We start from the raw sequence: 13,834 nt of genomic DNA on the forward strand, positions 1-13,834 counted from the left end.
CGTTTCCTGGGTGCGTTAGGAGCGTCACACAGGACAGCGTTGAAGTGGTTAGCTGGCGACGTGACCGCGAGTTTGAGAAGATAAGTTTAGAGCAGGTTGGTTGGCAGGCGTTGTCGCGTTCTTGGAGGAGGACAATCCAAACGAGGGAATTTAAGTATTTTATAAGGACACACAGCTAACTGGAATAACCTGTTGATATAATTTGGGATATAGGGCAGTGCGAGCAGACGAAGGCAGCCCCGTGAGGGCAAGTGTGCTGTGGCGGTCCTGCTAGCGAAAGATGAACAAGAACCACCGAGTGCCGAGCAACCGAACTCTGGGCGCCGTGGAGGTGAAGAGCAAGGTGCGTTGCTTGCAAAATTAGCTAGCTAGTTGCCAACACAAAACAGCTAGCTATATAACTATTGTATGTATGAGTTATCGAAGTCTCCCAACACCTACTTGGCTAAATGTACCTGATTATTCGCTTGTCAGCAAGTTATGATGTTGTAATTATCTCGTCTGCGCCAGTTTGCAAACTATCTAGAAAGCGAACTAGTTGGCCAGTCCGTTAACGTTATCTAGCCAGTGAATGAACAAGTGTCAAATGTGGATTGGTGTGAGGAAGGCATGTGTTTGGTAGCCAATGCTTGGGATCAATGTTTTATCACGTTCTATTATTTGTACGAATTCTATTATTAGTTTGCGGTGGGATTAGGCAATGTTGTGACTACCCAGCCAGGCACATAATGAGCGAATACATGTCAGCAAACCAGACATTGCTGTGGTTGATCAATTGAGGTTGAACAGTATGTTACACAATTACATAGGATGTGTTTGGTTATATATTTATGATTACAAACTATTTTAAGTTTGAAATGATAGAACAATAAGATTCAAAAGCATCTGAGACACAGATTGTATGTATGGCCTACTGACTGGTTGTTAATGAATCTGGTATGAAGATTGTTGGCCTCGGACGCTGATAATTCACTGTGTTGTTTATTGTCCCTTGCCCAGGTGTCACAGTTGATCTCGGTTCCTTCCGCAATGGATCGCTTGTAGTAAACACAAGTTTCGCTGTTTGCGTACATATTTCATACTTATTAACTACAGTTTCCTTGATTGCGATATCCTCAATGAATAGCCAGTATCACTATTGCACTGTCACATAATAATAATTCAGGGTTACTTCCAAGTACTAACTTATCTTTATCAATCAGCACTCGTCAATAATGAGATGCTTTCAAGACTAGACATGAAAAGGATGACAATAGTACCAATCTTTAGTTTCCCAAGTGCAGAAAAAGAAGAATACAATTTGCTTGTTGTCTTCAGCCTGGTTAGACAAGGGGTCACTAATCAACCGTACAAACTCAGTCCCCCACACTGTGTAGCAGTAACCACAACACTGCTTGTCGCTGTGGGTGCCATCATAGCGTTTAGCCAACGTCTATCCATTTAAAAGTGCACCTTTGCAGAGCTATATATGTGTGTTTGATATATATTGTCCCTGCGCAAGGGACAATAAACAGCATAGTGATTTATCAGTGGCCTAGGCCAACATGCACATTACCAGTCGAGTTTGGACACGCCTAATCAGTCAAGAGTTTTTCTTTATTTGAACTATTTTCTACATTGCAGTATATTAGTGAAGACATCAAAACTATGAAATAACACATATTGAATCAAGTAGTAACCAAAAAAGTGTAATTAAAAAAAATATATATTTTATATTTGAGATTCTTCAAAGTAACCACCCTTTGCCTTTGATAGCTCTTGGCATTCTCTCAACCAGCTTCACCTGGAATGCTTTTCCAACAGCACCATGCTGGTTAAGTGTGCCTTGAATTCTATATAAATCATTTAGTGTCACCAGCAAAGCACCATCACACCACCTCGTCCTCCTTGCTTCACGGTGGGAACCACACATGCGGAGATCATCCGTTCACCTACTCTGCGTCTCACAAAGACATGGTGGGTTGGAACCAAATATCTCACATTTTGGACTCATCAGATCAAAAGACAGATTTCCATGTCTAATGTCCATTGCTCGTGTTTCTTGGACCAAGCAATTCTCTAATTCTTATTGGTGTACTTTAGTAGTGGTTTCTTTGCAACAATTTGACCAGGAAGGCATTACATTAAAAATGTGGATCTGCTGGTCCACTGCTGCTGTGTTAGTATAGGTGACACACTACAGGCACACCCACAGATGCATATCAAACATTCTCACTGACGCACAGATTGTACTCATCTTTTACACTAACAAGCCAAGGACACATAATCATCATTAATGCTCTGGGCTTCTAGACACCCCGATAGTGATGCACAGGTTGACTCAGAACGGGGTTAGGGTTATTCAATATTGTGTGGCTGAAGGACGGGTGGGTGGCTGGCTGGTTGAATAAAGAGAAACAATACCTAATGTAAAATATACTGTCTCTGTAAAATGTATGTAGGTTCAGAACTTTTGTGAAACAGCACAGTTAAAAAAGTATATGGCAAATAGAAATGAAAGTGGATGTTTTTCAGAGAGAGATGGTAGGGGGGGTTGAGGGGAGCTGAAGGATGCCATTTTAAAAACAAACAAGATAATTATTGTAAAATACATTGTGTCTGTAAAATGCATATAGTATGTAGAAGCCTAAGTGTTGTTGTCCATTAGTTTACTCCAATTAGGGGAGAGGTGAAAGGGTTAGGGGAAAATATATTTAAAAAAAAAAATAGATATATTTAAAAAAATATTTATATTTACAACGACAAAAATATATGGAGGGTTGTATGATGCAGACAATTATATTGATGGAAGCTACAATCTATCTGCAATATTAAAGCTGATCTACCCCCTAAAGGAAAAAATATGCATTAAAAATCCATATCTTTCTTATGCAATTTATATCTATACTTTAGGCTAAAATAATTTAAGAAAAGCTCATCTGCTATTAGTGCATAGGCCTAAACTTTAAGTCTTAACTGTACCCGTGCCAAATAGCGTACACAGCCAATCGCCAAATAATGCTTTTGGGAATGGACAGGCAAGGTTAACCTCAATCCACGGAGGCAAAAAGGTCATTGTCGAAGTTTACTTCAACAAGACAAAAGCTGCTAAAGGAGAGGTGACAAAGAATAGAATGGAGGACCAGAAAGGTCATGTTTGGTAAAGGTCAGGTGAAGTGGTTTTAAAGAGGATGATAGCAGTGGTATGTTGTTATGTATGATGATTGTTAGGCGCTGTACACATTTGACAGTAACAAGACAGGTCTTCAAATAGGCCTATTTCACGTCAAGGGAACTGTAGCCTTCTGTTTAAATTGGTTAAATGGAACGTGAAATCTGAACACTGACTGTAGGTCTATAACCTCTCACAGAGCCATAATATTAACTCCTGCAGAATTAACCATTTCTTGATCCACTAAATGTAGGCAAAATTTGCACTTGGGAACAGGAGTGGAGAAATATGATTTCTTTCTTTCTGCATCTTGAGAGAACGCAGTGCTCATGTAGAGGTGCTGTCTTCATCATAAAAGCTGCATTTCAACCACACAAATTATGCATCGAAGCCAAACTTAAATCTTATCAGAAACACCTTGGGTCATTTTCACAATTGTCTATTTCCTTGCAACCGGTCAAACTGATGTCATTTGGCCTTTTTTTTTTTTTTGTACAGAAAATCTTCCCCCCTTTTTTTGTGTGTTATTGTATTTTCTCCTCGGTCCCTATACCTATTTGCTCTGCTAAAGATGACAGAGAACTTTACCTATGTCAACTAGATAGATTGATAGAATAAATACTTCTATTACATTATTCTGTTGATCAATGGTTTGTTTAGTCTTCTAGGGCAACGTATAATGACAGAAGAGAAGCTGCATGAATCTGATTATAGACAAGTTGACTAACAAATAGCCTACATAAATGTTGGAAATTACAAGCAGAAACATATCTAAATGAGGCAAAAAAACATCCTGCACCCACGGTCAAAAAATCGTTCTGCCGTCTCTGACTGTAGCCTACAGCGAGATTTTCTATATTAGCGGGTTAGGGTCGAGTGCAGGCCTCAGATTTTCACATCTAGTCGGGTGGTTGCGGATGAACAAACAGTTGACCAGCACACCCCTAGTCCCCAACTACATTCAGCTGCGGACAATTTGTTCTTGCGCAGATGGGCAGTGTGTAACATAATTAGAAATCATTTGTACACTGCTAATTGACCTCAAGAAGCCCAAACAGATAGTATTTGACAAAAACAGAATCAATTCAAACCTTGATTACATGGGGATGCGATCACATACGGTTTGTTTCTCTCTTTATGCGTGGGAATACTTGAACAGATTTCCTAAATTAAAATCACTGAGCTGATTTCGTGGTGATTTTAGTCTTATGTCCGACAATGAAATTTCAACAAAAACATGTTTGTGGCTGAGAACTTAGGGGGAACAAATAAAATCTCCTGCCTGTTTGTGAACTCTGCTCTGTCACATAGCAGTTGTGAGTTAATTGTTTTAGAGCTGTGTGCTCTGGAAGACGAGGCCTACTGCTTAAACAAACAGGCAATTTGCCTATGTCAACCACTGTGTAATGTCTTTCTGGTTTGTTAACTGTTTGCTGCTAAATTTTTTCTACAAACACCAAGGTCATTATCATTTCTCCAATCCAAAGTGTGTGTCACATTTCTCTGTCTCTCTGTCTGTCTGTGCGTTCTCCTGTGTGTCCCAGTTTGGGGCTGAATTCCGCCGGTTCTCCCTGGACCGGTCTAAGCCGGGCCGGTTTGATGAGTTCTATAGGCTCCTACAGCACATGCACCGGATCCCAAACGTGGACCTGCTGGTGGGCTACGCTGACGTCCACGGTGACCTGCTGCCAATCAACAACGATGACAACTACCGCAAAGCCATCTCTGTGGCTGATCCCGTGCTACGCCTCTTCCTGCAGAGGAAAGGTACAACCTAGCCTCAGGGCAATTTGTATAATTTTGGATGTTTTAATTTTTATCCCTCCATTTTAGTATGATATCTTCAACGTTGCTAATGGAACAGAGGTCGTACAACATATCAACTGACATTTTATTGGTTGAGTACACATTTTGCAGGGAAATGCTTATGTTTCTAGCGCCAACAGTGCAGTAATCCTCCGTGTGGATAATGTGGTCAGACTGAAAGGTAAGGAATGATACGTATCGAGATACATGGGCCCTGATACAAAATATAACCGCAACATGTAAAGTGTAGACCACGTGTATGGTGTTGTGTAGGTGAGCAGTTTGCTGATGTCAACATTGTGAACAGAATGCCCCAAGGTCGCGGTGGGGTGGACAACAAATACATTTGCATTTTAATCGATGGCAATTTCGATGCACAGAGATAGCGTGACGAGATCCTGAGGCCCATTGTCGTGCCATTCATCCACGGTCATCACCTCATGTTCCAGCATAGTAATACACCTCCCCATGTCGCAAGTATCTGTACACAATTCCTGGATGCTGAAAATGTCCCAGTTCTTCCATGGCCTGCATACTGACCAGACATGTAACCCATTGAGCATGTTTGGGATGCTCTGGATCTACGTGTACGAAAGCGTGTTCCGGTTCCCGCCAATATTCAGCAACTTTGCACAGCCAATCGCACAACTTTTAATTTCATTTTTTATTTGTTGTAAAAGCTATCTGTGTCCAACACATGCATATGTGTTCCCAGTCAGGTGAAATCCATAGATTAGGGCCGAAGGAATTTATTTCAGTTGACCGATTTCCTTTAATGAACTGTAACTCAGTAAAAATCTTTTGAAATGGTTGCGTTGATACCTTGACCCTGATACCTTACAGGAACGATATGTTTTAGTTTCACACCATTCGGTTTGATTAGAGAACGAATTGATGCGATATGACACGTTTCAATGCGTTAACATTTGTTGCATAAACGCATTCATTTTTCCGTTCTAAATTAAAATCTGCTGCTGATGGAGGTCAAGGTGATTGTAGTGGATTTCTTAATTGCTTAGTTACACAAGTGTTCATGTGAGTTAGCTTGTTTTTACTTATACCAGCTTTCAGTCACATGGAAGATTCTAGGCGTGTGTAATTCCAGTCTTTCCTCCATTTCCTAAACTATCTCTGAGGTTTCCTTCTTTTCCAAGTGTCCTATTCCACACTCTATATGGTCATTGCCTTCTGCTATTGTAATAGCCTATACTTTCTGGATTGTTTAAGTATGACAATATGTGTTCTGTAAATAGGCCTATCAAGCTACTGCCTAGATCGTGTTCAGACTGCACAGGGAGTATTAGATTTAGCCCACTGTCTCACTGCGGTACTGTAACATCCTAGACATAGTTGATAGTCGTTGAGCAGTGATTTTAGCCTTAGTTGTGTGATCCCGTTCAGTAATTTTTTGTTTATAATTTCTTTTTTTAGCGTTGGTGTTGGTCTTCGTAGTCTTTTTTGTTGTTGTCATAATTGAGTGTAGGGATGGAGACGGATGATGGAATATCCGGATATCCAAACGGACATTAGTATTTGATTACTTGAGTGAGTGTTCGTTATTGGAAACGATTTTTAACAATGAAAAAGCTTTGTCTAAATTTTCCATGTGACATTTTTACCTACAAGAATATACCATAACATTTGATATTCTTAGTTGAATAAAACAAACTCTTCTGTAATGTTGCGTCGAGCTACTGCTGCACAATTTCTGCACATATCAATTGTAATGTCTTTAAGGACCCAGTTTAACGTTGATAGGCCATTGTGGAGTGAATTTACAAAGGGTTTAATTTGACACGTACAATCTGATTTCCTGATTTATCAATAACTCTGCCATCTCTTAACAAATTCCTTAGCTTTTCTCAAATTAAGAGATACACCATGGGCCTGTATTAGAGGTTGACCGATTATGATTTTTCAACGCCGATACCGAATAATCGGCCGATTTTTTTTTTTTTATTATTATTATTATTTTTTTTTATTAAAAAAAATATATATATAATTTTTTATATATATATATATATATATATATATATTTTAATTTTTAATTTATTTGTAATAATGACAATTACAACAATACTGAATGAACACTTATTTTAACTTAATATAATACATCAATAAAATCAATTTAGCCTCAAATAAATAATGAAACATGTTCAATTTGGTTTAAATAATGCAAAAACAAAGTGTTGGAGAAGAAAGTAAAAGTAATATGTGAGAAAGCTAACATTTAAGTCCCTTGCTCAGAACATGAGAACATATGAAAGATGGTGGTTCCTTTTAACATGAGTCTTCAATATTCCCAGGTAAGAAGTTGTAGTTATAGGAATTATAGGACTATTTCTCTCTACACGATTTGTATTTCATATACCTTTGACTATTGGATGTTCTTATAGGCACTTTAGTATTGCCAGTGTAACAGTATAGCTTCCGTCCCTCTCCTCGCTCTTACCTGGGCTTGAACCAGGAACACATCGACAACAGCCACCCTTGAAGCAGCGTTACCCATCGCTCCACAAAAGCCGCTGCCCTTGCAGAGCAAGGGGAATAACTACTCCAAGTCTCAGAGCGAGTGATGTTTGAAACGCTATTAGCGCGCATCCCGCTAACTAGCTAGCCATTTCACATCGGTTACACCAGCCTAATCTCGGGAGTTGATAGGCTTGAAGTCATAAACAGCGCAATGCTTTAAGCATTGCGAAGAGCTGCTGGCAAAACGCACGAAAGTGCTGTTTGAATGAATGCTTACGAGCCTGCTGGTGCCTACCATCGCTCAGTCAGACTGCTCTATCAAACCATAGACTTAATTATAACATAATAACACACAGAAATACGAGCCTTAGGTCATTAATATGGTCGAATCCGGAAACTATAATCTCAAACAAAACGTTTATTCTTTCAGTGAAATACGGAACCGTTCCGTATTTTATCTAACGGGTGGCATCCATAAGTCTAAATATTCCTGTTACATTGCACAACCTTCAATGTTATGTCATAATTACTTAAAATTCTGGCAAATTAGTTTGCAACGAGCCAGGCGGCCCAAACTGTTGCATATACCCTGACTCTGCGTGCAATGAACGCAAGAGGAGTGACACAATTTCACCTGGTTAATATTGCCTGCTAAACTGGATTTCTTTTAGCTAAATATGCAGGTTTAAAAATATATACTTCTGTTTATTGATTTTAAGGTATTGATGTTTATGGTTAGGTACAGTCGTGTAACGATTGTGCTTTTTTCGCAAATGCGCTTTTGTTAAATCATCCCCCGTTTGGCGACGTTGGTTGTCTTTGTTAGGAAGAAATAGTCTTCACACAGTTAGCAACGAGCCAGGCGGCCCAAACTGCTGCATATACCCTGACTCTGTTGCAAGAGAAGTTACACATTTTTCCTAGTAAAAAAAAAAAATCATGTTCGCAGGCAATATTAACTAAATATGCAGGTTTAAAAATATATACTTGTGTATTGATTTTAAGAAAGGCATTGATGTTTATGGTTAGGTACATGTTGGAGCAACGACAGTCCTTTTTCGCGAATGAGCACCGCATCGATTATATGGAACGCAGGACACGCTATATAAATTAGCAATATCATCAACCATGTGTAGTTAACTAGTGATTATGATTGATTGATTGTTTTTTTATAACTTTAATGCTAGCTAGCAACTTACCTTGGCTTCTTACTGCATTCGCGTATCAGGCGGGCTCCTCGTGGAGTGCAATGTAAAGTAGGTGGTTAGAGCGTTGGACTAGTTAACCGTAAGGTTGCAAGATTGAATCCCCGAGCTGACAAGGTAAAAATCTGTCGTTCTGCCCCTGAACAAGGCAGTTAACCCACCGTTCCTAGGCCATCATTGAAAATAAGAATTTGTTCTTAACTGACTTGCCTAGTTAAATATAGGTGTAAAAAAAAAAATGGGCCAAATCGGTGTCCAAAAATACCGATTTCCGATTGTTATGAAAACTTGAAATCGCCCCTAATTAATCGGCCATTCCGATTAGCCTGTATGCCTACAATTTGGTGTTATTTTGAAGCGGACGGATATGAGGGTTTAATTGAGACTGCTTATAACAGTGGCCCCTATTGGCCAATTGTTGCCATTATTTTTGACCAAGTTACTCACGTCACAGCCTCTAGTTTGTGTGCCAAATTAGAAAAGAAGTGACCAATCTCTGCTTGTTATTTGACCAAGTCTAAAAAAATATATACACTGCTCAAAAAAATAAAGGGAACACTTAAACAACACAATGTAACTCCAAGTCAATCACACTTCTGTGAAATCAAACTGTCCAATTAGGAAGCAACACTGATTGACAATGAATTTCACATGCTGTTGTGCAAATGGAATAGACAAAAGGTGGAAATTATAGGCAATTAGCAAGACACCCCCAAAAAAGGAGTGATTCTGCAGGTGGTGACCACAGACAACTTCTCAGTTCCTATGCTTCCTGGCTGATGTTTTGGTCACTTTTGAATGCTGGCGGTGCTCTCACTCTAGTGGTAGCATGAGACGGAGTCTACAACCCACACAAGTGGCTCAGGTAGTGCAGTTCATCCAGGATGGCACGTCAATGCGAGCTGTGGCAAAAAGGTTTGCTGTGTCTGTCAGCGTAGTGTCCAGAGCATGGAGGCGCTACCAGGAGACAGGCCAGTACATCAGGAGACGTGGAGGAGGACGTAGGAGGGCAACAACCCAGCAGCAGGACCGCTACCTCCGCCTTTGTGCCAGGAGGTGCACTGCCAGAGCCCTGCAAAATGACCTCCAGCAGGCCACAAATGTGCATGTGTCTGCTCAAACGGTCAGAAACAGACTCCATGAGGGTGGTATGAGGGCCCGACGTCCACAGGTGGGGGTTGTGCTTACAGCCCAACACCGTGCAGGACGTTTGGCATTTGCCAGAGAACACCAAGATTGGCAAATTCGCCACTGGCGCCCTGTGCTCTTCACAGATGAAAGCAGGTTCACACTGAGCACATGAGCACATGTGTCAGACGTGACAGAGTCTGGAGACGCCGTGGAGAACGTTCTGCTGCCTGCAACATCCTCCAGCATGACCGGTTTGGCGGTGGGTCAGTCATGGTGTGGGGTGGCATTTCTTTGTGGGGCCGCACAGCCCTCCATGTGCTCGCCAGAGGTAGCCTGACTGCCATTAGGTACCGAGATGAGATCCTCAGACCCCTTGTGAGACCATATGCTGACACATGCACAGTTGTGGCCTGCTGGAGGTCATTTTGCAGGGCTCTGGCAGTGCACCTCCTTGCACAAAGGCGGAGGTAGCGGTCCTGCTGCTGGGTTGTTGCCCTCCTACGGCCTCCTCCACGTCTCCTGGTGTACTGGCCTGTCCCCTGGTAGCTCCTCCATGCTCTGGACACTACGCTGACAGACACAGCAAACCTTTTTGCCACAGCTCGCATTGATGTGCCATCCTGGATGAACTGCACTACCTGAGCCACTTGTGTGGGTTGTAGACTCCGTCTCATGCTACCACTAGAGTGAGAGCACCGCCAGCATTCAAAAGTGACCAAAACATCAGCCAGGAAGCATAGGAACTGAGAAGTGGTCTGTGGTCACCACCTGCAGAATCACTCCTTTTTTGGGGGTGTCTTGCTAATTGCCTATAATTTCCACCTTTTGTCTATTCCATTTGCACAACAGCATGTGAAATGTATTGTCAATCAGTGTTGCTTCCTAAATGGACAGTTTGATTTCATAGAAGTGTGATTGACTTGGAGTTACATTGTGTTGTTTAAGTGTTCCCTTTATTTTTTTGAGCAGTGTATATAAATACTAATTCGGACAATAACAATATTTATTTTAGAGTATCTTGAATATCTGAAAAAATGGCATGACATTATTTGAATAGTTAAATAGTTTCAAATGCCCCGTTCTTTATTAAATGTTTAGTGCGATCTGTTGAATCCAAAGGCACTGGGCTGTTGTCTGTGAGTCTAAGCTGTCTTGCTGTGCCGTATGACCTATAGATGCTAAGCCACTTTGTCAGGAGGGGATTACAGTGGTCTCTGTGTAACACCGTGTAGGCCCTGGGTTTCAATTACACGCTAGACACTAACGTCATGCTGGGGGTCTGTGTAACACCGTGTAGGCCCTGGGTTTCAATTACACGCTACACACTAACGTCATGCTGGGTCTCTGTGTAACACCGTGTAGGCCCTGGGTTTCAATTACACGCTAGACACTAACGTCATGCTGGGGGTCTGTGTAACACCGTGTAGGCCCTGGGTTTCAATTACACGCTACACACTAACGTCATGCTGGGTCTCTGTGTAACACCGTGTAGGCCCTGGGTTTCAATTACACGCTACACACTAACGTCATGCTGGGGGTCTGTGTAACACCGTGTAGGCCCTGGGTTTCAATTACACGCTACACACTAACGTCATGCTGGGTCTCTGTGTAACACCGTGTAGGCCCTGGGTTTCAATTACACGCTACACACTAACGTCATGCTGGGTCTCTGTGTAACACCGTGTAGGCCCTGGGTTTCAATTACACGCTAGACACTAACGTCATGCTGGGTCTCTGTGTAACACCGTGTAGGCCCTGGGTTTCAATTACACGCTAGACACTAACGTCATGCTGGGTCTCTGTGTAACACCGTGTAGGCCCTGGGTTTCAATTACACGCTAGACACTAACGTCATGCTGGGTCTCTGTGTAACACCGTGTAGGCCCTGGGTTTCAATTACACGCTAGACACTAACGTCATGCTGGGGGTCTGTGTAACACCGTGTAGGCCCTGGGTTTCAATTACACGCTAGACACTAACGTCATGCTGGGGGTCTGTGTAACACCGTGTAGGCCCTGGGTTTCAATTACACGCTAGACACTAACGTCATGCTGGGGGTCTGTGTAACACCGTGTAGGCCCTGGGTTTCAATTACACGCTAGACACTAACGTCATGCTGGGTCTCTGTGTAACACCGTGTAGGCCCTGGGTTTCAATTACACGCTACACACTAACGTCATGCTGGGGGTCTGTGTAACACCGTGTAGGCCCTGGGTTTCAATTACACGCTAGACACTAACGTCATGCTGGGGGTCTGTGTAACACCGTGTAGGCCCTGGGTTTCAATTACACGCTAGACACTAACGTCATGCTGGGTCTCTGTGTAACACTGTGTAGGCCCTGGGTTTCAATTACACGCTAGACACTAACGTCATGCTGGGTCTCTGTGTAACACCGTGTAGGCCCTGGGTTTCAATTACACGCTAGACACTAACGTCATGCTGGGTCTCTGTGTAACACCGTGTAGGCCCTGGGTTTCAATTACACGCTAGACACTAACGTCATGCTGGGTCTCTGTGTAACACCGTGTAGGCCCTGGGTTTCAATTACACGCTAGACACTAACGTCATGCTGGGTCTCTGTGTAACACCGTGTAGGCCCTGGGTTTCAATTACACGCTAGACACTAACGTCATGCTGGGTCTCTGTGTAACACTGTGTAGGCCCTGGGTTTCAATTACACGCTAGACACTAACGTCATGCTGGGTCTCTGTGTAACACCGTGTAGGCCCTGGGTTTCAATTACACGCTAGACACTAACGTCATGCTGGGTCTCTGTGTAACACCGTGTAGGCCCTGGGTTTCAATTACACGCTAGACACTAACGTCATGCTGGGTCTCTGTGTAACACCGTGTAGGCCCTGGGTTTCAATTACACGCTAGACACTAACGTCATGCTGGGTCTCTGTGTAACACCGTGTAGGCCCTGGGTTTCAATTACACGCTAGACACTAACGTCATGTTGGGTCTCTGTGTAACACCGTGTAGGCCCTGGGTTTCAATTACACGCTAGACACTAACGTCATGCTGGGGGTCTGTGTAACACCGTGTAGGCCCTGGGTTTCAATTACACGCTAGACACTAACGTCATGCTGGGGGTCTGTGTAACACCGTGTAGGCCCTGGGTTTCAATTACACGCTAGACACTAACGTCATGCTGGGTCTCTGTGTAACACTGTGTAGGCCCTGGGTTTCAATTACACGCTAGACACTAACGTCATGCTGGGTCTCTGTGTAACACCGTGTAGGCCCTGGGTTTCAATTACACGCTAGACACTAACGTCATGCTGGGTCTCTGTGTAACACCGTGTAGGCCCTGGGTTTCAATTACACGCTAGACACTAACGTCATGCTGGGTCTCTGTGTAAAACCGTGTAGGCCCTGGGTTTCAATTACACGCTAGACACTAACGTCATGCTGGGTCTCTGTGTAAAACCGTGTAGGCCCTGGGTTTCAATTACACGCTAGACACTAACGTCATGCTGGGTCTCTGTGTAACACCGTGTAGGCCCTGGGTTTCAATTACACGCTAGACACTAACGTCATGCTGGGTCTCTGTGTAACACCGTGTAGGCCCTGGGTTTCAATTACACGCTAGACACTAACGTCATGCTGGGTCTCTGTGTAACACCGTGTAGGCCCTGGGTTTCAATTACACGCTAGACACTAACGTCATGCTGGGGGTCTGTGTAACACCGTGTAGGCCCTGGGTTTCAATTACACGCTACACACTAACGTCATGCTGGGTCTCTGTGTAACACCGTGTAGGCCCTGGGTAGAAAATTACACGCTAGACACTAACGTCATGCTGGGTCTCTGTGTAACACCGTGTAGGCCCTGGGTTTCAATTACACGCTAGACACTAACGTCATGCTGGGTCTCTGTGTAACACTGTGTAGGCCCTGGGTTTCAATTACACGCTAGACACTAACGTCATGCTGGGTCTCTGTGTAACACCGTGTAGGCCCTGGGTTTCAATTACACGCTAGACACTAACGTCATGCTGGGTCTCTGTGTAACACCGTGTAGGCCCTGGGTTTCAATTACACGCTAGACACTAACGTCATGCT

The 13,834-nt window shown here is 43.0% G+C and overlaps 1 protein-coding gene across 1 annotated transcript in view; it reads left to right on the plus strand.

The window, feature by feature from the left end:
- The window catches only part of LOC120061473 (partitioning defective 6 homolog beta-like), a 39,253-nt gene continuing 25,419 nt past the window's right edge, over positions 1-13,834 (plus strand). The window contains exons 1-2 of the mRNA XM_039011310.1: positions 1-343; positions 4,696-4,918. Coding sequence (XP_038867238.1) covers positions 281-343; positions 4,696-4,918 — 286 coding nt within the window. The 5' untranslated portion in view covers positions 1-280. The remainder of the gene's footprint in view (positions 344-4,695; positions 4,919-13,834) is intronic.

Source organism: Salvelinus namaycush, chromosome 16 (genome assembly GCF_016432855.1).
Source record: "Salvelinus namaycush isolate Seneca chromosome 16, SaNama_1.0, whole genome shotgun sequence".
In the NCBI taxonomy this organism is placed as follows: domain Eukaryota; kingdom Metazoa; phylum Chordata; class Actinopteri; order Salmoniformes; family Salmonidae; genus Salvelinus; species Salvelinus namaycush.